The sequence below is a fragment of the Ovis canadensis genome, chromosome 1 (genome assembly GCF_042477335.2).
Source record: "Ovis canadensis isolate MfBH-ARS-UI-01 breed Bighorn chromosome 1, ARS-UI_OviCan_v2, whole genome shotgun sequence".
Classification (NCBI taxonomy): domain Eukaryota; kingdom Metazoa; phylum Chordata; class Mammalia; order Artiodactyla; family Bovidae; genus Ovis; species Ovis canadensis.
The window spans coordinates 13,386,536-13,414,519 of record NC_091245.1 but is presented as its reverse complement, the minus strand read 5'-3'; the positions used below and the strand labels follow the sequence as shown (position 1 = coordinate 13,414,519).

The following is a 27,984-nucleotide window of genomic DNA, read 5'->3' as shown; positions in this document are numbered from 1 at the left end:
GGCTTTTTCCTCCAGTGAGGAAGGGAGGGATTTAGGGAGTTTGCGGACCGGAGCCGGCGCGGGGGCGGCTGGTGTTGGGTTCTCCGTCAGGTACAAGTCACTCCCCTCCCTTAACAGCCCCCCACGAACCCCACGGAGCATCCAGTGCGAATCCCGACTCTGGGCCCAGACCCTCAGCCCCCTTCCCCCTCTTTCCTAGGATTAGCGGAGGCGGCCCGGGATCCGCTCGCGGCTGCACGTTTTTTGCCAAAAAAGGCAAGGACGCAGCTGCACGCGCCGCGGGAACATCTGGATCCGATTCCCGGCATGAATGGGTCATGGCCCCGCCCCACCGTGATTCAAGGGCGGGGGCGGGAATGAGCCCGGGGGTGGGGGGTTGGGGGGCTGTCCCCCAAAATGAGGCGATGGGGCGGAGCGCTGCTCCCCTCTCCCGGCGTCCGGCTCCCCTGCCCCTGCGCTCTCGGCGGCCTGCGGTGTGGGCTCCGCGGTCTAGACTGGCGGAGCCCGACTCGTGCGCCTTGGCGGCCGGCGCGGGCTGAGCCACTGACGTCCCGCCCGCGGCCTCCCCCCGGGTGGGGGACCCCCGGCCGGGGGGACGGGCGGGCGGACCTTCGGCGCCCAGTGGGGGAGGGGCCCTCCGGGCCGGCAGAACCGCGTGATTATATGTATCTGAAATGAAATCCTCTCCGAAATTCTATGGGGCGGGCGTTTTTCCGTTTCACAGAAGTGGCGACTCTACTTGTCAAGTTCCCGAAATAGGTAGATCCGGGGTTCTACTTTCCACGCTGCCTTCCCGGATCAATCTGAATCCTAAACTTTGACATTTTCAACAAACCTTGATGAATGCCCAGCCCACCATGTGTGCTTATCATTAATAATTGTATGTTGACATTTTCGTCTCTTTCTTCCACCAGCCTCTCAGGGTTGGATTCACGCCTGCCTTGCTCACCCCTCCACACTCAGCCTCCGGCACTTAACTACATGTTCAGTAAAGAACTTACTGAGGAAGAGTAGTCCAAGCATAGAAAACAGCTAATGCAAAGACCTGGAGGCCTGAAAAAACATATGGTGTATTTTGAGGAAGCAGCAAGTAATTTCATTTGGAGGAAGTGCCAAAAGACTAAGGCAGCAGGCAGCAGCCTGGTCATGAAACGCTGAAAGCCAAGTGAAACAGACCTCACCCTGTGGGTAAACCAGGCAGTGGAAGTCTTTAAGCAGGGGCGTGAGATCGCTGCATAGTGAATAATGGATTGGAGGGGTAAGACGAGCAGGCTGGGGAGGAGGCTGGTGCAGTGGTCCAGGTGAGAGATAATGAGACAGGTGGCAGCTGGAGTGGAAAAGACAGGACTTGGTGACCGGTCTGAAGGAGTGAGGAAGGAGAAGGTTTCAGGGGAAGAAAGGCATCAGGTGAATGGTGCTTAGGTGACCCACCCACCTAAGAGGAAAGGGATGTGCAAGTACAATAATGGGTCATTGATTTCAAGATAAACATTTGTCAGATTTATGACCTAAGAAACCCAGATGCAACCATATAATCAACCATGTGACATAGCTTAATTGAAAAAAAGAATTTTTCTTTCTTAATCGACCATAAAATAATGGTGGGGTTAACGCTTGATAGTGTCTCATATGTGATGAAGTACGGTAAATCCCAAACCTTTACCCTCCCCACCCCAAACCTCAAAAGATACACACACTGAGTCTCTGCAATCCAGAAGAGGAATTTCTTACCTCTCTCTCCCAGAAGTGCAGGAAAAATTTTTGGGAATTTGTTGTATCTGGGGGTCCTATCCCTAAGTTGGAGGTCTTGCTTAAATTTTTAGACACTAATATAACCTTCACAACACCTCATGAGCAAGCAGGGCAAACGTCATTATCTCTGTTATTTTTCAAATTTTCGAAAACAAGCAATTCATGCTTATTGTAGAAAACCTGAAGAATATCAAAAGAAGAAGGTAAATTACGAATAACTCCTTCATATATTATGACCTCCTAGTTATTTTTTGTTAAGCAAGCATGTACATATATGTATTTTCATACTTAGTTTTAAATGTATTTTTAAACTGAAAAATATATATGTTTAGGAAAATTTTTCATGATATACTTTGGACATATACAAAGAAAAATTTCCCTCACATTCCAGAGCTTCCAGTCTGTCTCCTCATAAACAACAATGGTTTACTGTTACTTGGATATCTTTCTGGAAATAATCTCTTTGCATGTCTATTTTTATATAAACTGTTGTACCTCTAGTTGTTGTCACTCTGTATGACCATCTTTCCACCTGAGTTCATATAGACTTTTTAAACATCTTTATTGAGGTATGTTACATATCATAAAATTCATTCGAGTGTACAATTCAGTTGAGTTCAGCAAATTTAATAGATTTGTGCAACTATCACCACAATTCAGTTTTAGAATTTTGCTACTGCTGCTGCTGCTAAGTCACTTCAGTGGTGTCCGACCCTGTGCAATGCCATAGACAGCAGCCTCCCAGGCTCCTCTGTCCCTGGGACTCTCCAGGCAAAAGTACTGGAGTGGGTTGCCATTTCCTTTTCCAAGAGTTTTTCTATCACCTCCAAAAGATTGCTTTTGCATTTCCTTCCCGTCTCACCTCTAGCAGCAGGCAACCACTCACCTACTTTCTGTCTCTGTAGATTTGCCATCTGGACGTCCACTAATGTGTGTGTGTGTGTGTGTGTGTGTGTGTTTTCTGCGTGTCTGCTTTCTTTCACATAACATGATGCTTTCATGGTTCATCCATATTGTAACACTCCTTTATTGCTGAATAATGTTCCATTGTATGGATACACCATATTTGGTTTGTATATTTACCAGTTAATGACTTTGGGGGTTGCAGCTTTGTTGATAATGAATAGTGCTGCTATGCATGTCTGCACATATGGACATAGGTTTTCATTTCTCCAGCTAGATGTAGTCATATAGACTTGTTTCGGTTTTTTTTTTCCAGTTATATAGTATTTTACTGATTGAATGCACTATATTTTATTTGACCAGTCCCTTGGGTTTCCCAGGTGGCACTAGTGGTAAAGAACCTGTCTGCTAATGCAGGAGACATAAGAGATGTGGGTTTGATCCCTGGATGGGGAAGATCCCCTGGAGAAGGGGATGGAGACCCACTCCAGTATTCTTGCCTGAAGAACCTCTTGGACAGAGGACCCTGGCGGGTTATGGTCCATAGGGTCGCAAGGAATCGAACATGACTGAAGCGACTTAGCACGCACGCAGCACTGCTGATAGACAATTAGGTTGTTTCCACATAACAAAAGAGAGGAAGGGAAGGAGAAAGAAAAGAATAAAGGAAAGGAAAAAACCCCGCGATCATCCCCATTTTACTGAGGCAAAAACGTTGTCACAGGTCACACTGAGCTGGAGACTCAAGTTCCGGTTCATCAGCTCCCATCCGTGCGCGTCAGCTACTCAGTCCAGGTCCCTACGAGCACGGCCGCACAGCTAGGGAAGTCCCCGCCGGCCAGGTCAGATTCCTTAACGCCAGGCTGGTGGATTTCTGTGTGCCCCCTAGAGGCACCTGCAAATCGTTCGGTATCGCGCCACACACCTCCGGCCAGCAGGGGGCACTGCAGCAGTCTCCATAGCACGGACTGGGTCTTTAGCGGTGCTCACTTTTCCTCGAGTCCCCGAGGAACTTCCGGCAACCGCGGAACTTTGGTGCCGCCGGACTCGTAACTTGCGGACGCGGGCGCGCAAGGCGGCAGGGGTTGTTTCCGGTCGTGTTGGTGGACTGGCTTGAGCTGGGGCGGCAGCGACTGCGGCGGCGGGGGAGGAGGAGGAGGAGGGAAGATGGAAACGATTCTGGAGCAGCAGCGGCGCTATCATGAGGAGAAGGAACGGCTTATGGATGTCATGGCCAAAGAGATGCTCACTAAGAAGTCCACGGTGAGTGGACCTAGGCAGGGGCTACCGTAAGGCCGGGCCCCCGGCCCGGGTTTAACCTCAGAGTTTTTTTCAGCCCTCAGACCCGCCCCGCCCCGAGCCCTTCGGGGGATTCCCTCCCCGAGCTCAGGCCTAGGTAACCTTTCCCCGGGGCCCAGCGCCCAGAGGCCTCTCTGCTTGGGCTGCTAAGACCCGAGCGGGTAAGCTCCGCCCTCGGGCGGCCTTCCCAACTCCAGAATTCCGACTAACGGCGTATATGTCACCGTTTGCCTTTTTTCAGCTCCGGGACCAGATCAATTCTGACCACCGCACGCGGGCCATGCAAGATGTGAGTGTCCCGCTGTCCGCTTCTCTTTGGGCGCGGTAGACTGGAAGAGGAGGGAGGGGGTGCGGGAAAAAGGTAGCCGATTGGCCAGTCGAGGAGTTTGTATGCCTGCCGAATGTACGCGCCGAAAGCAACCCTGAGGATGTTTAACCACCCTTACTCCCTTCTCCGAATGGAGTACTCTTACTCATTTTTAATTACTAGAGAAGATCCCCTTTACAGCATCCTGTGTCCCATGGATGTGCAAAGAGTAGTTATGAGGTGTCAATGCCTCAGGCTTAGAAGGTACTCTCCTTCTCCCCCATAGAAAAAAAAATAAAGACCCTAATCAGAGTTTCTGAATTAGGATAGATAAATATTACTAGCCCCTAATCCCTTATTTAGATTCCCAAATCCAAAGTATTCTGAAAACAAAAGATGTTTTAATTTGTTTTGGAAATTATTTGGTGGCAAAAATCTGACTTGATCTGATCAGATGAGAGGTTTTTTATGGTCTTTATCCCATTCAATAAATAACATAACTTTCACTGCAGAACTAATTAATGTGTTTTCCAGATCCCACTAGGGATATTTCATGTAGTACCTTCCTGAATTCCAAATTCAGAAGCAAATCTGGTTCCAAAAGTTTTGGAGAATGGGCTATGTACTTGTGCCATCCTGAATTTGAATCCAGAGGAAGCTGTGTGGTGTTTTACTTAGCCTGAGCATTCCTTAGTCAAACCTTTTGAAATAGTGGAAGTCAACTTGGACTACCCTTTTATCTTTGAGAGTCTTTGATGGGAACTGCTGTTTTCCAAAGGGTGACTCTCACATGGCTCTCTTTTACAATACAATACTTCTACTGTTGTTTAGTTGTTAAGTCATGTCCGACTCTTGCAACCCAATGGACTGTAGCTTATCAGGCTCCTCTGTCCATGGGATTTCCCAGTCAAGAATGCTAGAGTGGATTACCTTTTCCTTCTCCCGACCCAGGGATCCAACCCACGTCTTGTGCATTGGCAGGCAGATTCTTTACCACTGACCCATCAGGGAAGCCCATGACTCTTCTAGGGAAAGTTAAATATGGGAACTCTGCCACCCCTCAAAACACATTTCTTAGGTAATCTTCAGAGTGACCTGTTTTAAAAATTAGCTAGGAGCCAGTGTTGTCTGTTAAGGGTACCAGAAAGCATAAGAACTTTTAACACCACATGTCTTGAAGTTTTCCTGAGATTTGACTAGAGAGCCCTTGTTGGTTGCTTGGGTCTCAGTTGTACGGGCGGATTGCTTCATTCTAATGGATTTGTGTTTGCCTTTCAGAGGTATATGGAAGTCAGTGGGAATCTGAGGGATTTGTATGACGACAAGGATGGGTAAGTCACAGTCACATTCAGTCCAGCAATTACTGCTTTTGAGGGGCCATGGTTAAAGGACTGACTTTGTGCTCCATGTTTTCTGGATTTTTTTCTGAAATTGCAGCTTACGAAAAGAGGAGCTCAATGCCATTTCAGGACCCAATGAGTTTGCTGAATTCTATAATAGACTCAAACAAATAAAGGAATTCCACCGGAAGCACCCAAATGAGGTATGACCTTGCAAAGTTTTTTCTCCAGTCCTGTCCAAAGAGTATACAAAGGACATGTGTTAGGAAAATGGAGATGGTCATTCAGATGTCCTTTCAAAAAGGAACTTACCAGTTAGCAATAAGCAGCATAGTTAGGTGACATCCTGCAACTGCGAGTTCTTTCAGAATTTCCCTCAGCTTTAAGCTAAAGCCATTCTCTTCTAGGGCTTCCCAGGTGGCTCTCATGGTAAAGAAGCTGCCTGCTAATTCCCTGGTGGTTCAGTGGTAAAGACTGCCTGCACTGCAGCAGTTGCAGGTCCAGTCCTTGGGTCTGGAAGATCCCCTGGAGGAGGACATGTCAACCCACTCCAGTATTCTTGCTTGGGAAATCCCATGGACAGAGAGCTCGGCGGGCTGCAGTCCATAGGGTCGTAAAGAGAGTTGGGCACGACTGAAGCGACAGAGCACACATATTCCTGGGCAGCCCCTAACCAGCGACTGAACACAGTGTGGGGGAGGGGTATCACAGCCTGGTTATTTCTGCCCACTGTGAGACTTTCAGTGAGATTTTCTCATATCTACATCATGGTCTAGGCTCTCTCTGCTCCATCCCTCCATCCTGCTCGCTCTCTCCTTTCTTTTTTTTTTTTGGTGGCCACACCTCATAGTTCATGAGTTCTTAGTTCCCCGAACAAGGATCAGAACCGTGTCCCCTGCATTGGAAGCATGGAGTCTTAACCACTGGACCACCAGGGAAGTCCTTTCCTTTTTATCTTTCATGGGTAATCCCTCTCCTCCTGCCCCCACCACCCCACGGTCAAGAAACCACTTGTGTTCCTATCTTGAAATCTGCTGCCTGGAGGAACCGACTAACACAAAGAGGCTTTACTCACGTCCATTGATCATTACCCCTTCATGATTCAGCCCAGAGATCAACTCTTTCATGAAAATTGCTTCCTAGTCTATCTCACTCCTAGTTAATGCCAGTTAATCTTTCTTTTCTTTATGATCTTGTCATGTTCTCTGACAATAAATGTCTGCCCCACTGTACTGTAAAATTATAAGGAGCAGGGATTACATCTCAGTTGAGAACTTACTAAACATCTTGCACAACTGACCAAAGGAATTCCAGGGCAAAGGGGGAGTGAGGCATGTCTGTAGAAGTGGAGAGAGGGGTCAGTAGTTGCACTGAGCATTTATGACTCTGTAACTGAAAAGTTGTTTTTTCCCTTGATGGAAATAAGGAAGAAAGAACCCGTTTACACTGGAAGTGGATTTTTATGTATGTAGATTTCAGGTGATGATGGACCTAGGTGGAAGTGTCATATGAGCAGTTGAAGTTAGTGACTGGGGCTTGAGAATTATCACGTGGACTTGATGGCTGAAGCTGTGAATCATAGTGTTCTGGGAGGGAGAGAGAGTGTGAAGGGAGACTCAGCTTCTGTGTGCCTTGGGGCACTCACAGTAAGGCACCTCACGGGAAGGGGGCCTGGGGAGCCTCCAGCACAGGTCAGTTGGCAGCTCCAGGCCATGTCTTATGGGAGCTCAGCAAATGAGCTTCAGAAAGGAAGTGACTGGTGTCTGCTGTTACTGATTGGTAACTGCCAGGATTGCTGCTCACTGGAAGTGGTGGGAGTGGAAATCTGGGATATCTGGTCACAGGGAGTACTTGTAAATAATGGGGAAACAGTAGTGTGTAGTGTTTTAACATGCATTTGAAAGACTGGCAGGAAAAAGGAGAGGAGACGCAGGAGGAAGATAGGAAGGTGTCCATATGTAAAGGAATGGGTAGAAAAATAAGAGACTGAAAATACTAGGCAGGAGAGGCTACTTAGTGGAGGCACATAAATGTCTCCTCACTCCCCTTGGAAGGTATTCAGTCTTTTGCTAACCAAGAGAGAAGACGTGAGTACCATTTTGGTGTGTAACCTTATCCCAGCTCTGGTGGAAAAGTGATGCAGAATAAATGGTTAAATTTATTCCAGGATATACTAAGGGGGAAAAGAATAAATCCAATTATGTGAGAAGCAAAGTAATAATCTTGTCATTTCCCTGTATTATGGTTGCACAAATACATATATATAAACGCACAGAGCAGTGGTTTCCAAATCTTGCCGTGCATTTGAATCTGAGGGTCTTTAAAAAGTGCTGATACCTCCCCCCACTTCTCATTTAATTGGTATCAAGTATGTCAGGGCTTTTAGCGCACTCTCTCAGGAGAAGGCAATAGCAAGCCACTCCAGTACTCTTGGCCTAGAAAATCCCATGGACGGAGGAGCCTGGTACGCTGCAGTCCATGGGGTCGCTGTGAGTTGGACACGACTGAGTGACTTCACTTTCACTCATTGGAGAAGGAAAAAGCAACCCACTCCAGTATCCTTGAGCCTGGAGAATCCCAGGGACGGGGGAGCCTGGTGCGCTGCCGTCTATGGGGTCGCACAGAGTCGGACACTACTGAAGCGACTTAGCAGCAACAGCAGGTGATTCTAAGGTGCAGCAAAGTTTGAGAATGGCTGACATTAAAAATTTTTTAAGTAGTCTGTAGACAGTGGTTATCTATTTCCAGTACAATCTTTTTTGGTGGAGGCAGGTTGGTTCCCAGGGGATGGGAGTGCTCTTCAAGACATATGGGATCTTAGTTCCCCGATCAGGGATTGAACTCATGCCCCCTGCATTGTAAGTGCAGAATCTTAAACACTGGAGCACCAGAGAACTCCCTCACAGGAAAATTATTAAAGGGGGCAGCTTGATTTTTTTTTTCATTCTGTCTTTTTATGTTATTTGAACTTTTTTGAATGTTATTTTAGCAAATGTTAGTTAAACAATGGCAGAAAGCAAAGGAAAAGGCAAGGTAATTGGAAAACAGAAGTAAACTTCTAATGAAAAATCCAAGCTAAGTGAAGCATTAGAAATCCAACTTTCTTTATAGCCCTTTCTGTGATATTGCAACCTTTATGTTGAAAAATCCACCTGAGCTTTTCTCTTTTTTCCCATCAGATCTGTGTTCCGATGTCAGTGGAATTTGAGGAACTCCTAAAGGCGCGCGAGAATCCAAGTGAAGAAGCACAAAGTAAGTAGGGTTTAGTACTTCTCTCCAGCACCAACAGAAGTACAGGTAAATAACAGAGCTCAGATTTGCCCTCAGAGCCCTGGAAAATGGCCCCACAGAAATTTATAGCTGGGTTTTCCTACTGATATTCTCTTTGTTAGACTAGAGAAAAGTCTGGACTAAATTGTCATCCTAAACTGGTGTTGGGCACAATGTTCATTTTGTGCTCGTCCAACTTAAATGCATTGGCTGAGTCCTGTTTCACTCTGTGAGCAGAGAAAGGATATTTGGGTAAAGCGCTGCATTATGAAACAGTGCAGTCCACTTGAAAGGCCAAGTCCAATAAAGTGGTCTTTAGTACCTGAATCACTGATACCTCTGATTGCTTCAGATTTGGTGGAGTTCACAGATGAAGAGGGATATGGTCGTTACCTGGATCTTCATGACTGTTACCTCAAATACATTAACCTGAAGGCCTCTGAGGTAAGACCCAGGATAGAGAAGGTGGCTCTGATTCTCACGGTGAGTCAGGACACTGAGCCGTGTCTTCCTTGTGTTCTGGAACTGTTAGGTAAATATTAAAATGGTGATGTGCTTTCTTAGAAGGAAACCATTTTCAAAGTGAAAATCGGGTTTCTGCAGTGAATGAATAAGTCTATTTTACTTACTAGTAAATTTTGTTTTATTATTACAAGCCTATTTTGCTTTTGTAACAATAAATTTTTAAAACTCCCAAATACATATCTAGCATCTGTGCTGGTACACATAGTAGTAGGTACATAAAGATACAAAAACATAATCTCTTCCAGGAATGACTATTTAATATCTTTAAAAAGATACCTAAAATAACTTTCCATAAGAGATGAAGAAGGAAATGGCAACCCACTCCAGTGTTCTTGCCTGGAGAATCCCAGGGACGGGGGAGCCTGGTGGGCTGCCGTCTATGGGGTCGCACAGAGTCGGACACGACTGAAGCGACTTAGTAGTAGTAGTATAAGAGATGAGATTTAATGTGACAGTGTCAGGAAAGTCGCAAGGAAGTATGTGATGGAATTCCTCTTGGAGTTGTAAGGACATGTCCCAGAAGTTGTCTCAGCTATACAAGCTCCATGAGTCCAGTCCTGTTGGATCTGTCTTGTTCTCATGTGTATCCACACACTTGGTCCAAAGATACTCAATAAGTGATTGAGGGAAAAAACGGCACGTTCCGGGACGTTATTTTAAGAGGTAGTGGATGTCAGTCTTTAAATAAGTGCCCGGTATGTAGTAATGATGAACAGATGTTTCTTTAAGCCTATGGTTTATTGACTTGATCTGTATTTTTCCAGGTTAATTGTGTGTCTCATATTCTACTCAGTCTAGTGGAATTAATACCCAGTTAATGCCGGAATTAAATGGTAGGAGGGAAAAAAAGGCTAAAGTGAGTTGGGCTTTGTTAACTTTGTTAGGCTCAGTTTTTATCTCATTTATTGGAGATTATGTAGTTAGGCCCAATTTTGATCTCATTTATTGGAGATTATGTTGTAACTTGGTGCAAACACCTAACTGAATCTGTCATTTCTTTTCTCTTTTCAGAAGCTGGACTATATCACTTACCTGTCCATCTTTGACCAGTTGTTTGACATTCCTAAAGAAAGGAAGAATGCCGAGTACAAGAGGTAGGCATTATTAGCTTCCAGGCCTCTACTGAATGTGACTAGAAGATTATTTTAATGAGATTTGAGGGCAATTTTGAATTTTGTTTCATGAAAGGCATACATGAATGACTTCCAGGTTTATGGGAAGGTAGGGGTTTTAAAGATACATTTTTAAAATCATAATACTTTGGGACTTCCTTGGCTGTAGAGTGGATAAGAATCTGCTTGCCAGTGCAGGGGACGCAGGTTTGATCTTTGGTCCTGGAAGATTCCACGTGCCCTGGAGCAGCCCCTGTACCACAAGTATCGAGCCCCCCTCTAGAGCCCAAGTGCCTCAGCTAGTGAGTCTGGGCACCCTGAGCCCGCACACCGCAGCTGTTGGGTCTGTGTGCTGCAGCTGCTGAAGCGTATGTGCTTAGAGCTTGTGCTTCGCAGCAAGAGAAGCCACCACAGTGAGAAGCCTGTGCGCTGCAACCAACAGTGGCCCCCGCTTGTGCAGCTAGAGAAAGCCCTCGCAGCAGTGAAGACCCAGTGCAACCAAACAAATAAATGATTAATTAGTTAGAAAGCAAAATCATAATGCTTTGGCTCTGGAAGAATATGTGTCTGTGGGCACATCTGTGATCTTAGGCCTATACTGTTCTTAATTTTGTCTCATTGTGAAAGGAAGTCTCCCACCCTGGTGCCTCTGTCTTTGGAGCTGAGCAGAGTGGGGACAAAATTGAACTTTCTCAGAGGTGCCTGGGTCTGATGTATAGATGTCATGCTTTGTTGGTGGTGTTGTGCCCCTAGTTAGTAATCTGCCTTCCTCTATTTTTCTCATTTTCTTTTTACCTGAAATCTTTCTTATTTGTGAGTTAAGACTGTAGTATTTGGAATTGTATCTTGAGGATGAAAGAAGATAGGAAAGGTCAGAATCAAGATGATATATTAGAAGAAAGCCAATTGTAAGCTCATTTTTATTCCTTCAAAAGACTAGTATCACTGGAGTTATAAGTATATCTTATAGGGCATAACAGTATATCAAAAATAGAAACCTTGCTGTCTCTGTATTACGTATTCCTCTGTAGATATCTGGAGATGCTGCTTGAATACCTTCAGGATTACACAGATAGAGTAAAGCCTCTCCAAGATCAGAATGAACTTTTTGGAAAAATTCAGAACGAGTTTGAGAAGAAGTGGGAGAATGGTACTTTTCCTGGATGGCCGGTGAGCTTCAGTGGGGGTTTGGGTAGAGGACATTCCAGGGAAATAAACTATTTTACTTTAATCTTGAGCCTCTGCTTTAGGCCTTCGGATGCTGGTCCCTTGGGATCAGTTGTAGCCAGGAGGTGTTCTCTGCCAAGTATGCTGAGTTTTCTCTGTATACTTTGGAAAGAGATTTGTCAGGGCCCACTTGCCATTGGCTGAGCCCAGCATTTTCACCAACCGTATCATTACTGCTCTGTGGTTCCTACTGACCAAAAGCTGATATAATTATGTGCTAGAAATCTTTATTATATATTTTCATTCCTGGGGACAAACATGAATTTTTTCTGAAATCTCTGGGAGAATTGGACCATCTAGTTTTAGTTGTTTTTTTTTTTTTTTTTTTCCTTTTTGCTCTGCTCTTAAAGGCATTTGATTCTCACTCATACATGTTTATAAGGGGCCACCCAGCACCTGGTACACACACACCTCGTCTTACTGCACTTTGCTTTCTTGCACTTCTCAGATGGTGCAGTGTTTTTTTTTTGTTTTTTTTTTGTTTGTTTTTCTTTTTTTAACAAATGCAGCAACTCCCTGCATCAGGCAAGTCTATTATTGCCAGTTTTTATTTTGTTACAGTGGTCTTTGATTTTTATTACTACCAAGACTCAGATGGTGGTTAGCATTTTTTTCGCTATAAAGTTTTTTAACTAAGACGTGTGTTGTCTTTTTAGACATAATGGGATTGTGCACTTAATAGACTACAGTATAGTGTAAACATAACTTTTGTATGCACTGGGAAACCAGGAAGAATTGTGGGACTTGTTTCATTGCGATAATTGTTTTACTACAGTGGTCTGGAACTGAACCTGCAATATCTCCAAGGTATGCCTGTAATTTAGATGACTCCCTTGCCTTTGTTCTAATCCTGGGTCTTAATAAACATCGTATTGTTTTTCCAGAAAGAGACAAGCAGTGCCCTGACCCATGCCGGAGCCCATCTTGACCTCTCTGCATTCTCCTCCTGGGAGGTATGTTTTCTTTAGCCTGTGCTGGTCTTGCCTGTTCACGCCTCAGAGGGGTCACTTGATCTCCTAACGCTACAGACTTATTATGGTAAGACACAAATCCTTGAGATAAGCATCTATGAAGAATGTAGAAAGATGGAAAAAAAAGCTTATCCAATTTCTTTGAACACTGTTAACTGAAAATTAACCATCTTAAGCTATAGTGGAGGTAGTGGAACACAGCCAGTATGGTTACGGATGAACTTAATCACAGAGTCGGTCCTTTGGAGAGTTGGAGCATCCTGCTAGGAGACTGGCTATGGAATGTGTGGTCTTGCCACTGTTTTAGGAACACCCACACACCAGCCTGCAAACCTAAGTTTGAGTATTTGTTGCTTCTCCAAGTCTATTTATATAAAATTGTAACTTGTTTCTTTCATATAGGAGTTGGCCTCCCTGGGTCTGGACAGATTAAAATCTGCACTCCTAGCTTTAGGCCTGAAGTGTGGCGGGTAAGAGACTGATTTTTCTATCAGAACTGTCTCGTTTACTTTGAGTTTCACAATCTTCTCCACACTGCAAAGAGAAGCAAGCCTAGATGGTAAAGTAATCCTGAAATCCTTTGCCCCTGTGTCTCCTTAGGACCCTAGAAGAGCGAGCCCAGAGGCTATTCAGCACCAAAGGAAAGTCCCTTGAGTCACTCGACACCTCCCTGTTTGCCAAAAATCCCAAGACAAAGGGCACCAAGCGGTAAGTGGCGGGGAGGGGGCACCTCTGCTTACATTTTAAGCTTTTTATTCCCGTGCAGAATTCATACCACATCGGAAATTTTAAAGCCCGTTTTATCACCGCTATTGATCCATCCGGCTCCAATCTGCTCTTTTTTCTCTGCTAATGGCAGACAGTTCTGTCATCGTTACTATAAACCAAGGACAGTCTGTACTCAGGTGTCTGAGAGTGGGTGACGTCTCTAAAGTTGAAACTGTACCCCGGGTATCTTTTGTTACCTCTGTAGGTTATAGAGGGTAAGTTGGTTCAAAAGTGTTCGTCTAAGTGCATTTTTGCTAATAACAGTTGAATCTGTTCCTGAGCCACATGCTTGTACAGGGTATTTTTTTTATATGTGATTTTGCTAATTCTCGAAACAAGCTTGAAAAGTATTTGTTATCCTCATCTTTGACAGATAAGGACTTAGAAAAGTTATACCTGTTATCTCACAGTTACTAAGTAGCAAGACTTGGGCCCAAGTCTGCCTCTTCCAGAGCTTGCCCTTCTGTACCACATTTCCTTTGTATAGGAATTTAAATACCTGGACATGCCTTTCACTCTCTAGAATGAGGTCAAAGAGGAAGCTTCTATGCATTCTAAGAAATAATCTCGAGAAAAATGCCTGGCAGTCCAGTGGTTTAGACTGCTCGCTTCCACTGTAGAGGGCTTGGGTTTGATTCTTGGGAAGCTAAGATCCTATAAGCCACATAGCATGGCTAAAAATATTTTTTTAATTAAAAATAAATAAAGATAACAAGTCCTGAGCTGAACAGAACGTTTGCTTTCACAACGTGATGTTTCTCTTGTGCTTGTAATTTTAGATGCTCCTATGGAATAAATATTCCCAGATATAGAGAACATGGCATTGGGTGAAAGAACCCTTAAGTGATACAGTTTGTTTCTTATTTCCAGAGACACTGAGAGGAATAAAGACATTGCTTTCCTTGAAGCCCAGATATACGAATATGTAGAGATTCTTGGGGTAAGTGACTCAGCTGAGGGCTGTAAATGCTCCAAGTTGTGGAAGTAAGAGAGCTATGAACTTGTAGGATATTTTTTACGATTGCAAGAGAAAATGCATAGATCAAACTACTGTAGCCGAAAATTGTGTTCTCCCATGGTATTTAGCCCTTCACTGAGGTCCTGCTCTGTTGTTAGGGGTCTGTTGTTAGGTGACATTCCTAGGTTTGCTCAATCCCCTGAGGCTGGGTGGGAGAGTAGACTCCCCTCTCCATGTAGAATCCAGATTCTTTCCCTGAGCTCCAGAATAGAGCCAGGAAGCAGACACTCAAAAGGTGTGTAAGATGTGACTAGAGTCATCTGTTGGCTCCCTCTTTTACACCTGCTTTGGATAAAAGGAGGTTAGCGAGACATTGGATACATGGGATACTTATACTCTCCACAGGGAACTAGAACTGTGCGAGTGTGGGCAGCAGTCTGAGTTGCCAGTCCTCTGAAGACGACTGAGGCTAATCTTTGCCCCTGACATAGGTGTGCCCACAGCAGCAGCTCTTCATGAATGACTTTCTCTGAAAAGGCATAACTTACATGTTCACAGGGTTGGAGCAACTTAAATGTTACTAGGTTTGGAGGTTAGTGGTACAGAACTGGCTGTGAGCTGCTCCTTGAGTATTTTTTCAAGAAGAAGCTGAAGAGGGTTACAGGTACAAAAAGGCCTACCCAACCAAGATGCTTATCTTAGAGAAAGTTGGGGGAGGAGCAGGAGAAAATGATTCTCTTTCAGGGAAGAGAAGGTGGAAGATGGTCATTGTCTCTGGGAGTGCTGCAGAGAGGACCAGCCTTTCTGAGTGTCTGCTTTGTGCAGTTTTCAACTGCTCTCAGAGCCTTTTCCTTTCCAGATGCTCACATGGTGCTTTGAGTAGGTGGCTCTGGTTCAGATAGCTGGTCCACATGTCTTTGTCTCTTGCCCTTGTTTGATGACCACGTGTATAATAACTCATAAAACTAGAGTCATTGTTGGATCCCACTGTTATAACTCCTTTGGATGAAAGGGATTAGCTAGACATTGGGTATGTGGGATACTTATACTCTCCACACTGAACTAGGACTGTGCTAGTGTGGGCCCGTGGACTGCAAGGAGGTTCAGCCAGTCCATCCTAAAGGAGATCAGTCCTAGGTGTTCATTGGAAGGACTGATGTTGAAGCTGAAACTCCAGTACTTTGGCCACCTCATGCGAAGAGCTGACTCATTTGAAAAAACCCTGATGCTGGGAGGGATTGGGGACAGGAGGAGAAGGGGACAACAGAGGATGAGATGGTTGGATGGCATCACCGACTTGATGTACATGGGTTTGGGTGGACTCCGGGAGTTGGTGATGGACAGGGAGGCCTGGCGTGCTGCAGTTCATGGGGTCGCAAAGAGTCGGACACGACTGAGCGACTGGACTGAACTGAGTGTGGACAGCAGACTGAGTCGCCGGTCCTTTGAAGACAAATGCGAGGCTCATCTGTGCCCCTGACATAAGGTGTGCCCACAACTCCTACCTTTGAGAGCATTTTGCTTTCCCTGCCAGGAGGTGGCACTATTCTCCTTGGAATTCCAGCCAGTTCCAGCCAAAATGAGTTCCAAAAGTTGATCTTGTTATGAATTGGTATTATTTTTACCATTGCTTCACCATTTACTGACACCTGTTGGTTTCCAAATATTATGCTAAATCTTTGAATGCAGTCGTGAATGTGACATAGCCTCTTACCCTTGAAAAGCCCAGTTTGTGACTGAGGGCTACAGATAACTGCAGTATAATGTGATGTTTACTGTAATACTTTGAGATTGGGTGTTCTAAGTATAAAGAGGGAGATTAAGATGTTCCAGGTAGAGGAAACAGCAAGTATGAAGGTAAAATTACTGTGAAAGGAAATAATGAGAAAACAAACCATTGTCCCTGGGTATGTCTGGTGAGGGATGGTGTAGTCAGAGAAAAATTTGGAAAGTTATTATATGTTGAGAGGTTGGACCTTGTCCTTTAAGTAGCAGAAAGCAGATTAAAGTGTTTTTAAGCAAAGTGTGCCACGAGATTGGTTTTCTCCAGCAGATAAATCTGGGGACAGCATGGAAGCTTAGACTGGAGTGAGGACAGACGCGGGGCAAGTTGGAACGTTGTCACCTTGGTGAGGGCAATAACAGTGGGAAAGAGAAAGGAAGACTGATTCAGGGAACGGTTTAGGGACAGAAGAGAAAAGACTTCTATTGTTCTGCGATTGTCTGTGGCCTCAGATGACTAACTAGGCAAGTGCTAGGTTTAACTTTGTCCATTTTTGTTTTGTTTTGTTTTGTTTTGTTTTTACTTTTTCCTTTAAGATCAGGAAAGGTCTGCTGAAGAGGAATTCTGTTTGAAAGCAAGACTTTCCTTTTGTTGTGCAAGAAAGAAAACTTGATCCTTAAAAATGAAGGATCAACAAAGGTTATAGGAAAACAGGAAATTTCCCTTTTTGTTCTGCACTCTTCTCTCACCTCCCTTTTCATTCATGGCCCTGACATAGGAGCAGCGACATCTCACTCATGAAAACGTGCAACGCAAGCAGGCGAGAACTGGAGAAGAGCGGGAAGAGGAAGAGGAAGAGCAGATCAGTGAGAGTGAGAGCGAAGACGAAGAGAACGAGATCATTTACAACCCCAAAAACCTGCCCCTGGGCTGGGACGGCAAAGTCAGTCCTCTGCTGCCCTCTTTCCCCCTTCTCACATTTTGGCAGCACATGCAGACACTGGTCTAATACTGTTTTTCTTTTGTCTCATTTCTTTTAGCCCATTCCTTACTGGTTGTATAAGCTTCATGGCCTAAATATCAACTATAACTGTGAGATTTGTGGAAACTATACCTACCGAGGTCCTAAGGCCTTCCAGCGGCACTTTGCTGTAAGAAATTTGGCGCTTCTCCTGGACGTGGAAGCTTGAAACATGAGTATTTTAGAGAAGAGGATAGGAGCAGCCTGAGAGGATCTCTAGCGTCCAGAGCTAGAGAGAATCAGGAAGGAGTGGACATAAGGTCCAGCATGTGGCATTTGGCTTCTGGCAGCAGTACCAGCCTTGGGTTGCACCTAAAACGGTTTCTGGAGGCATTCCACTATTTGAACCGTGTTCCATTTTTTCTTGCTTGCCCTTCCTGCCTTTCTAACTCGTTGGTCATTTCTCTCTCTTCTGTTGCTGGTACTCAATACCAAAGAAAAAGCTGACCGCCTCCTTCTTTGGGTCTTAAATGGGCCTTTGCCTCTTGAAAAAAAAAAAAAAAAAGAGGATGACATTTATCAAGCTATTCTTGAGAGAAGGCATTATCTGGGTGGTACTCCAGTAAGTGAATTCAGCCTTGTTTTGTTTCTACCTTCAGTTCTCAGTACTTGGAGGGAAATTTTACAGAATAGAAGACATGCTAGATGTAGCCAACAATGGAGAATGTGTGTGAATTCCTCTTTGTCTTCCTCAGACGTGCATATTACTGATTCTGGGGCCTTTTCTGCCGAACTCCAGTAGTCTCTAAGTCTTTCTCAGTACCACCTCCAGTGAATTGGAATTGGCATCCAGGGCCCATGCCATCTGCCATCCCTGAGCCATACTGTCATTGCATCAGCCTCCCTCCTTGGTCTCTTTCATATCCTTGCTTGTACCTGATGAACAGTCTTCTCCTTTACTTCTAAAGATGACACTGACTTGCCATCAGTAATGCTTACACATGCTGGTGGGGGGGGTTGCATAGGAGGGAAGTGATGAGTTAGAGTTGTGGTCTTGACACAGATTTTGTCTGGATCTAGGTTTCATAAACCTGCCCAGTGAGGCAGACATACGGTGCTGCTTTGAAGTAACTGCCTCTTGTCAGTCATAGCCAGTTGTCTGCAGACAGGAACTTCAAAAGAAATACTGCCTTTCGGTGGAGCCTTTTGCAAAGGATTAGGGGAGGTTTTTGAGTAGGATGGGGTTAGTGCTGTGTGTCCAGTCAGTCCTATTTCATGCTGTCCTCTTGCTTCTCTCCTCCCAGGAATGGCGCCATGCTCACGGCATGAGGTGTCTGGGCATCCCAAATACTGCCCACTTTGCTAATGTGACACAGATTGAAGACGCGGTCTCCTGTAAGTATTTATTGTTCCCGAGGCCAGGGTGACAGTTCACTGTCCCAGTATTGTCGTGTGTCCAGGCCTAAGGGCAGCAGGTTGTGGAACATACAGACTACTACAGTCCTATAGTTATTGCTTTCTCAGGGGATGGATTCGCCAGGAGTACTGATTCTTTCCCCCTTGAGAAGAGCTCTGTGCTGAGTATAAAACTGCTTTTAACTGGGTTCTGTGAACTCCTGGGTATGCAAGATTTTGAGTGAATGAGTGTATGTGTATTTTCTGAATTGATTTTACTGTGTTAAGAACTGCAGATACAAAGGAAGAAATAAAAGTGATCTTGGTAAGCTTATTTCTGAGGTGACAGGGCAGATACACAGCAACACGGCAGCAAAATACCTCTCAGAGAAAAAGCCAAGCTCAGCGTGTGTCCAGGAATGTGGTGTTGAAGCTCCCAGGAACCTCAGGCTTCCTGGCCACCTGGCCATGGTAGATTTTTCCATCTTCCTCACAGTTTTCCTTCTTTTTCTTTTTTTGTCATGTTTTCACTGTCAGTAGGTTAGACTGTTAGGAAAAGAATTTTACCACTCCACTTTGCTAAGTTTCAGGCACTGCCTCTTAGCATATCACACTACTCTGCTGCCTGGTCAGCTAACTGATCTGGCTCCACCTCGGGGGTTCGAATCCTCCATGGTAAAGCCAAGTAGAAGTGACCTAAAGGATTCCACAATCCCTGACAACCCCAGGGAATTCCAGGGACTCTTCTATTGAGTTTCTTGAGTGTGGTAAGCTTTGGGGACTCCTTTTTGCTGTTTTGTCTCTATGCATTTACAAGTCAGAATCATACAGTTCCTCTGATCAGAATTAAAATATATCAGATTATCCAGTTAGCCTCTTTTCATTTTTGCCCTTCACTCTGTTTAGAGGAAATTAAAATAGTAATGAAATTTCATAGAATCATAATACTGCATTTTGAATGCTGTCACATTTTTAGATTTGTTTTCTAGCTGCATATAACTAATAAGTAGATCATGACTGGGCAGAAAGGGGACCATATTTTCTTAAATATATCCTATAGATTGCTTGAGTTGATTTATTACTTGATACCTTGAAATTGTAATGTAATACCTTACATTATTTTAGGCTTACAATCAGGTTCAACTGCAAAAACATGTTTTAATTAATTTTATTCCATGTATTTATTTTTCCTAAGCATTACCCCCAAATCTTAAATGTTAAGTAGAAGCAGGCAATAAGTCTTCCTTGCCTGAGTGCTGTTTTTAAAGACCATGTGATGCAGCCTCACTAATTTTAAGATTGGCTTATGATTTTATTATCACATTTCACGAAAGAAAGGTGACAACATTTTTATTACTTTTGATCAGGCTCGGATAAAACAGCATTTCTGAATTATTTCATACTGAGTGGTAGGTTTTTTTTTAATGTAGTTATTTATCCTGTTAGAATTCTGTTTAGAAGTTTTGTTTTTACATTCATAAATAAAAGATGTGCTTTTTGCTTTGCTTTCAGACACTTGTCAGATTTAGGAATCAAAACCATATTTATGTCATAAAGTCAATCTGATTACATGCTACATTCTCTTCTGTCATTTGAAACTATGTGGAGATTACTTCCTCATAGAAAGGTACCTCTCTGAGAAGACTCTCTAGTTAATAGCCCATATGATTCCTTGATTTAGTATGACAAAGTAGAAAACTCAATATTTTTATTCTGCATTTTACTATTTCCTTTTTCCTATTAATACTTTCTTTGATCTTGTTACTTTGTTCAAAAACTTACTTTTTTTGGAGATACGTTGATATCATATTAGTTTCAGGTGTATAACTGATTCAAAATTTTATAGATTGTGCTCCATTTAAAGTTATAAAATACTAGGAAATTCCCTAGCAGCCCAGTGGCTGGGGCTTCCTGCTTTCACTGCAAGAGGGCCCAGATTTGGCCCCTGGTCTGGGAACTAAGATCCTCCAAGTCACACAGGAAAAAAAAACAAACTTATAAAATATTGGCGATATTCCTTGTACTGCACAACATATCCTTGTAGCTTATTTATTTTATACATTGTAGTTTGTACCTCTTAATCCCCTGTCCTTACCTTGCCACTCCCATCGCCCCTGCCCTTGCCTTTCCCCACTGGTAACCACAAGTTCTCTATATCTGTGAATCTGTTTCTGTTTTGTTATATTCATTTGTTGGTTTTATTTTTTAGGTTCCACATATGAGGGATAATATATAGTATTTATCTTTTTCTGCCTCACTTATTTCACTAAGCATAATGCCCTCCGGGTCTGTCATGTTGTTCATATAACACAATTTCATTTTTTATGGCTGAGTAGTATTCCATTGTGTGTATGTGTGTGCATGTATATCTATCTATATATATACCACATCTTCTTTGGGGCTTCCCTGGTAGCACAGATGGTAAAGAATCTGCCTGCAATGCAGGAGACCTGGCTTCAGTGTCTGGGTCAGGAAGATCCTTGGAGAAGGTAATGGCAACCCAGTCCAGTATTCTTGCCTGGAGAATGCCATGGACAGAGAAGCCTGGCAGCTACAGTCCACAGGGTCACAAAGAGTTGCACACGACTGAGCAACTAACACACACTCACATGCACTCCATCTCCTTTATTCATTTGTTGATGGACATTAAGGTTGCTTCCCTGTCTTGACTATTGTAAAGAAGGCTGCTATGAATGTTGGGAGTACATGTATCTTTTCAAATTAGTGTTTTTGTTTTCTTCTGTTGTATACCAGGGAGTGGAATTGCTGGATCATATGCTAGTTCTGTTTTTAGTTTTTTAAGGAACCTCCATACTATTCTCCATAGTGGCTGCACCAGTTTACACTCCCACTAACAGTGTAAGGGTATCGTTTTTGTACATTTTCATCAGTATTTGTTATCTGTGGTGTTTTTGATGACAGCTATTCTTTGACAGGTGTGAGGTGATACCTCTTTGTGGTTTTGATTTGCATTTCTCTGACAGTTGGTGATATTGAGCATCTTTTCATGTGCCTGTTAGCCATCTGTATGTCTTCTTTGGAAAAATACCTATTCAGATTATCTGCCCATTTTTTAATCAGGTTGTTTTTTTGTTTTTTGGGTTTTTTTTCTATTAAGTTGTATGAGTTGTTTACATATTTTGAATAGTAACCTTTTAGCAGTCATATCATTTATAAACATTTTCTCCTGTTCAGTAGTTTTCATACTTAATGTCTATTTGTTTTGAATTCTGGTATGGACATGTTGATTCTAGTTGTAATTAAACTTTGTGTCTTGCGTTTCTGCCACTTTTGTGTTATTTGAGCCACATAAACTCAATATTACATTGTAACCTTATTGATCACTCCCATTTGCTTTTTGAAATTCCTGTTGTCTGACAGCTTGTTTGTTCTACTGTAATAGACCATTCCCCAGTTATCAAATATTGGCAGCAGATGTGGGCTCTTTTTTACCCTAGTTGTCAACATTCATCCTTATGTACGGGTGAGCTCTTTACACTCAGTGTATTAATTGATCTATCTATTTCTATTTAACTCCTTGTTTTCTTGTTAGATTTCTCATTTTCTTGTTAGATTTCTCACAAAGATTATATAGTAAATTTGAATCTATTCCTTTCATACAGGCGTTTTTCTAACATTTCTAACTCTAATGTTTCATCTAACAGTTTATTTCTGCTACTAATTTCTGTTATCCATTATTAATATGTGTCATTCTGTTGAGTTATTTATAGGAGGTGATTATATTGATGATCTGAAACAGTAAATTCTATACATCTGACTCATAATGATTCAGTAAACTGTTTAATCTTATATCAATATTCTTATCACCTTGTTTACAAAAAGTGGCTTTTCTGCTTTCAGAATCCCATTATCTCCTTTTTTTCTCTTTTAAAAAATTGTAGTTGACTTAAAATATTATATTTTCATGCATACAATGTAGTGACTCAAAATTCTTAAAGATTGTCCTCCATTTATAGGTACTTTAAAATATTGGCTCAATTCCCTGTGTTGTGTCCTTGTAGCTTACTCATTTTATACATAGTAGCTTTCCCCCCCACTACGTCTTGTCATGTTGTTTCTACCCAAGGACTTTGTTGATGGAGTCCCTCAAGTTCTTTATGTTTTCATCTGTTCCCCTTCAAGGGTAAAGGTGGTTCAAAACCACATTCCTAACAGTGCAGCCTCTGGAGGAGCCGCCTGTCAGGGTCCAGATCGTAGCTCCGCCACTTACTTCCTGGCTAGGGGACACAGGGCAAGTTATGTCCTTTAGTGCCTTGGTTTCCTTTATCTGTCGAATGTGGGTGTTAATAGTATATCTACATCAGAGAGTTGTCTCAAATGAGATAATGTATATATTAAATGAAATAATTCAGGTAAAGTGCTGTAGCATGCCTGACCGCAACGTAGAAAGTATCAGTGAGAAAGCATAAACTGCTGTCATTGTCAGCTTCACTTGTGGGCTCCTCTACAGAGTCCAAGGTGTGAGATCCAAAGTCACCTTTATCTTTCATTTGGAGTTTAGTCTTCCTTATTGCTAGCTACCATATACCAGATGCTTGGTATATGCGAGGCAAATGGGAGATTTTTACACTCATTTAATCTTCAGAGCAATCAGTGAGGTAGAAGATCACCCACACTTTCAGAACAGGAAAAATGAGGTAAGTCTCTAAAGGTCATGTACCATAAGAAAAGAAAGCCAGGGGTCAATCACGTGTCTATTCCACCACAGTCTTTTCTCTTCCCGTAATCCTGGACTGCCTTATTTTAAATTACCCCCATAGATGTTTTTGAGTTGATCATTAAGAAAAGAAATTTTTTCCAGAATGGTATTGGCAGGTTCATGATTCAAAATATTATCCATATTGTTTTCGATACTTATCTCCTTGTTCAGATGTCTAGGTTTATCAGTTTCTCTCATATTATTATTGCCACATCTTTGATACAGTGTATCATTTTCACCCATAATGACCTCCCTTGACACTTGTAGGTCATTTGTGTAGCATTTGTAGTTTCACTTCTATCTCAGTATCACTTTCTCTTTTCATCATCTCCCCTCCCCTTTCTTTCCCCAGGGATTAGTCCTCCTTTTTAAGTATCTTAGGTTAACTCTCTGGATTCCTTTCAGACTTTTCAGTAACAGACAGTTACAGACATCTTGACTCCCACAGGATCGTGACAGACTTTTATCTCAGGCATCTCACTACTAATAGGCATCACTTATTTTTTAAATAAGTTTATTTTTAATTGAAGGATAATTGCTTTACGATATTGTATTGGTTTCTGCCACACATGAACATGAATCAGCTGTAGGTATAATCAATTAATTGTTAAATTGAAGTTACTTCTATTATTCTGTAGAGTATGTGCAATTTTTCTTCATTTCCCGTTGGTAGAATATTTTTTATTAAACTTGGATTTCATGTGTGGTTTTTGGATTTGGGTTTTTTTAAGCATCTAAACTAGACATCTTAAGGATCTGGGGCTATGAGGAAGAGAGCCCCTGAAAATCTAACTCCATGCCCTTCCATCCTGTGAGGAAGAATGTGCTTTTCCAGCTGTGCTTCCATCTGTGTGTATGCCTTCTCCACTTTGTTGTGTCTTCTCTTTAAGCCTTAGCTCACAGTGAAAGCAACTCTAGCTCTTGCCCTGTATGACCTTTTTCAGCATTCAGAGCCTGCCTTCATGCAGTTCAGCCTCTCAGGGTCCCAATTTCTAATATCAGGGAAGGATGGTAGGCAGGTGCAGCTGGGTCAGGTGCCATCCGTGGTGCAGTCAGCTGTCGCTTCAGTAACTGGCAGCAAAAGCAGCTCCTTGTTAGACCAGGATTGCTCCTTCCAGAGCACCTGGAAAGGCGTGTGCCCTGTGGGAGTGGGCAGGGAGCGGGCCACTGGCACAGCTCCCATACTGGCTTTCCTTGTCTTTGTTTTAGATCATTCTGTTTAAGCTTTTCTTTGGCATTTTTAGCAGGAGGGATTCAGTACTATTATTTAAGTTACAGTAGTTTTTTATTTTTTTAACTTAAATGAAGGATTTGAGGTATGAATTCATTATTTTAATCATTCCATTGTTCCAAATTTACAAGTCATAAGTTGAATGAAAGACAGCTAAGAAAGAGCCCTATGGAACTTCTCACAAGATATTTCTCATTTAGGTGGTTGGTCACAATTGACCAAAATTCACTAGGTATAAGTCTACTAAACCTAATAAACTAATAGCATCAGGTTCAGATATCATCATCTTGTTTATGACAATATCATGAGAGATACATTTTCATGGATTCTAGGGACATTGCCTGTGAGCAATCGCTTTTCTAAAACCATGATATCCTGTGTCTGTAGCTTTTAGTGTATTGGCTGTTCCATCAAAAATAGGAATTCAGGGACTTCCTTGGTGATCCAGTGGCTTAGGAATCCGTGCTCCCAATGCAGGGGGCTCAGGTTCAATCCCTGGTCAGGGAACTAGATCCCTCACGCTGCAACTAAAGATCCCTCACGCTGTAGTGAAGGTCCAAAACCCCATGGGGCACAGCTAAGACCCGATGCCAAATATGAATATGTTTTTAAAAAGATTTCAGCTAATTTAAGGCAATTAGCAAGGAAGGAAAAGATGATTAGCTGAATGCCTGTACACCAGGCAGAGTTAAGCACTTATATATTGTCTCATTTGCTATTAACATTTCTTCACCCATCTTAGACTTCAGCTTTCTCTATATGATATTTCTTCTATTCTTGTCGTGTTTAGAGAGTATTCTACTTGATGAGAAATATGAAAGCTTATAAGAATCAAGTAGTTGTTCCTTTTCACTGCCATCTTACTTCACAGCAGCGACCTGTCCCATCTGTGGCACATAGCCCTTTGTTCACCTTCCAGACACCATTCTTACAAGTTTCAGTTGTTCTTTCCCTAGTTTTGTCTCTGTCCTGTCTTTGCACATGTCTGACCCCTTCCTCTGGAGCTGTGGTAGTGTCTGTAGATGTCTTTCCCTTTTCGTGTTCATTAGAATTGAACTGTCAAGAATTATTCTCCTATTGTCTTCAGTGTTTATTGAGCCATCTTATCTTTCAGACTCTTTGGCCATGATATTTCACTGTTTTTTTTTTTTTCCTCTGAATTTTTTGAAATACATGTATCAGACCTCAGGTAGAGGTATTTGACAATGTCTAGTGTTCTCTTGGGCCTTCCCTGTTATCTCAGCTGGTAAAGAATATGCCTGCAATGCAGGAAACCCTGGTTCAATTCCTGGGTTGGGAAGATTCCCCTGAAGAAAGGATAGGCTACCCACTCAAGTATTCTTGAGTTTCCCTGGTAGCTCAGATGGTAAAGAATCCGCCTGCGATGCGAGAGACCTGGGTTTGATCCCTGGGATGGAAAGATTTCCCTGGAGGAGGGCATGGCAACCCACTCCATTATTCTTGCCTGGAAAATCCCCATGGATAGAGAAGCCTGGCAGGCTACAGTCCATGGGGTCTCAGAGTCAGACATGACTGAGTGACTAAGCACAGCGTTCTCTTTCTCTTCTATTATGAACTTTAATACAGTAAGGTCACTTTTTCCAATAATTCCTATGCTTTGTACCATACTAACTTTTCCTTTGAGAGTATCAGTTCTCAGTTCTGAGAGGTGTTTGATTATATTTGATCCAACTTTTATTTTGCAACAAAGCAAGTGAAGTGAGGTCGCTCAGTCGTGTCCGACTCTTTGCGAACCCAGGTCTCCCACATTGCAGGCAGACACTTTACCGTCTGAGCCACCAGAGAAGCCCGCAACAAAGCGAACATTGTGATAAATTGTGCGATGAAAGGGGTTTGTCCACAGCCAGTCCAGAGCCAAAATTCCCATTTGGGGCAGGCAGATGTCTTAGGACAGGCACTCAGGGGGATCCTAATGAGGGATATGTTGTAACACCCAGTACTCAGGGGACTCAGTGGAATCTGATTGCTGATCATTTCTCGTCCGGCAGTGTGGGCCAAGCTGAAACTGCAGAAGGCGTCGGAACGATGGCAGCCTGACACTGAGGTGAGTGTTTATGTAGCATCAGGTGTAACGTCAAGCCACAGAGTCCTTCATGGTGCAGGAGGGAGTGAGAGACGGACCCTGGTTCACTGTAGCAGGAAGTGTAGGGTGACAGTATCTCTAATCGGCTCTTGACTTGAAAAGCCTAATTTATTTGTGATATTACATATGTCAGACTTCAAATCTGTGTCTTAAGACAGGTTATATTCTCCCTTTGAAATTTTGAAGTGGCAAGCAGAAGTACCCTGTGTCTTGTCCTGCCCTCGGGATTCATAAGCTAAGAGGTTGAAAATCTGTGTCATACGTTAGATCTCCTTTGAGGAGAGCATCTGATGAGCTTGCTCATGGCGTAGGGAGGCGTCTTGTTGGTCTTGGGATGGTTATCCCTAAGAGCAGATTTCAGAGATGAGGAGTGGTATGTATGTGAGCTACGGTAGCTGCTTCCTCTTGGGTCAGTGGTGTTCAGTGTTCCTTTAGCAGCAAAGCCCTTTTCAAACTGTGACATAGAACTCCAATACACAGGAAAGGCAGAACTCCTCTGGATGTGGAGAAGCTCAGTCCTCTTGGCCTTTCTCCCCTATAGTGTCCTCTTAGGTAGAAACCTAGAGTTCTTGGGACCCATTTGAAAATCATGTCTTAAGTGAGCCTTTCTCAGCTGGAGTTCCTCATCTTAAACTCCGGAAGTGATTTGAATACACAATTTTCTCATATATCCCCAAGGATTGGTCATAATTGGTACCATTGGGCAGTAGAGCAGAACCCCAGTTGAGAAAGGCTGTTTTAGATGAATGGCATGGAATCAGGCCAGGGTGAGCTCAGGTACCCAGAGGCTGGTCTAAATATTTCTCCCAGGAGTTGTACTTAATGGAGTCCTTCTTCCCTTTTAGGAAGAGTATGAAGACTCCAGTGGGAATGTTGTGAATAAGAAGACGTACGAGGATCTGAAAAGACAAGGACTCCTCTAGTGTTTGGGGATGTGTCTCAGCCGTGGGCCTTGCCCAGGCTTCCCTAAGATCTGCTTTTTCTATTTCTCCCAATCAAATGCTCCTAAAGACTCTTTGCTACTTAGTCTTACGGACTAGCGTGCATCTTGTAGAAACAAGACATGCTGGCAGGTCGCAGGGTTGAGATGTGTTTTGTCTTTGTTTTTTACTGAAGAAGATTCTGTTGGAAAATAAAACCAGCCCTTGTTCTGAATGTGTCTTCTTGTGAAACAAGAATCATGAACTAATTCAGTCCTCTAGTTTATAACACCTCCTTACTTCTTTCTCACAAACTTGAGAAGCAACTAAATTAATGAGCACCTATTCTGTTAACGTATATTATGCTAGGTGATTCTGACCTGACCTTGTTCCCCACCCGCATTTGCTGCTGCCTTTCCAAATGAGCATCACCCCAGGAAAGCCCTGCCCTTAGTTGAGTCAGCCATTCATGCATATACTATACTAGGGAAAAATGGG

General features: G+C 43.2%; 1 protein-coding gene across 2 annotated transcripts; it reads left to right on the top strand.

The window, feature by feature from the left end:
* The first annotated feature begins 23 nt into the window (after positions 1–23).
* On the top strand, positions 24–27,721 carry SF3A3 (splicing factor 3a subunit 3). 2 transcript variants are annotated; one of them, XM_069586798.1, is made up of 18 exons: positions 24–90; positions 3,380–3,918; positions 4,196–4,243; positions 5,540–5,592; positions 5,699–5,804; positions 8,781–8,853; positions 9,224–9,315; positions 10,408–10,490; positions 11,540–11,678; positions 12,620–12,688; positions 13,109–13,176; positions 13,307–13,414; positions 14,345–14,414; positions 16,934–17,098; positions 17,196–17,306; positions 18,421–18,511; positions 26,472–26,527; positions 27,412–27,721. In XM_069586798.1, exons 2-18 carry the CDS (start codon positions 3,823–3,825, stop codon positions 27,487–27,489), a joined length of 1,506 nt encoding a protein of 501 aa, XP_069442899.1. In that variant the 5' UTR covers positions 24–90; positions 3,380–3,822; the 3' UTR covers positions 27,490–27,721. The 2 variants fall into 2 exon arrangements, with proteins under 2 accessions (XP_069442899.1, XP_069442909.1); XM_069586808.1 differs by having other exon boundaries at positions 35–90; positions 3,545–3,918.
* The last annotated feature ends 263 nt before the right edge of the window (positions 27,722–27,984 follow it).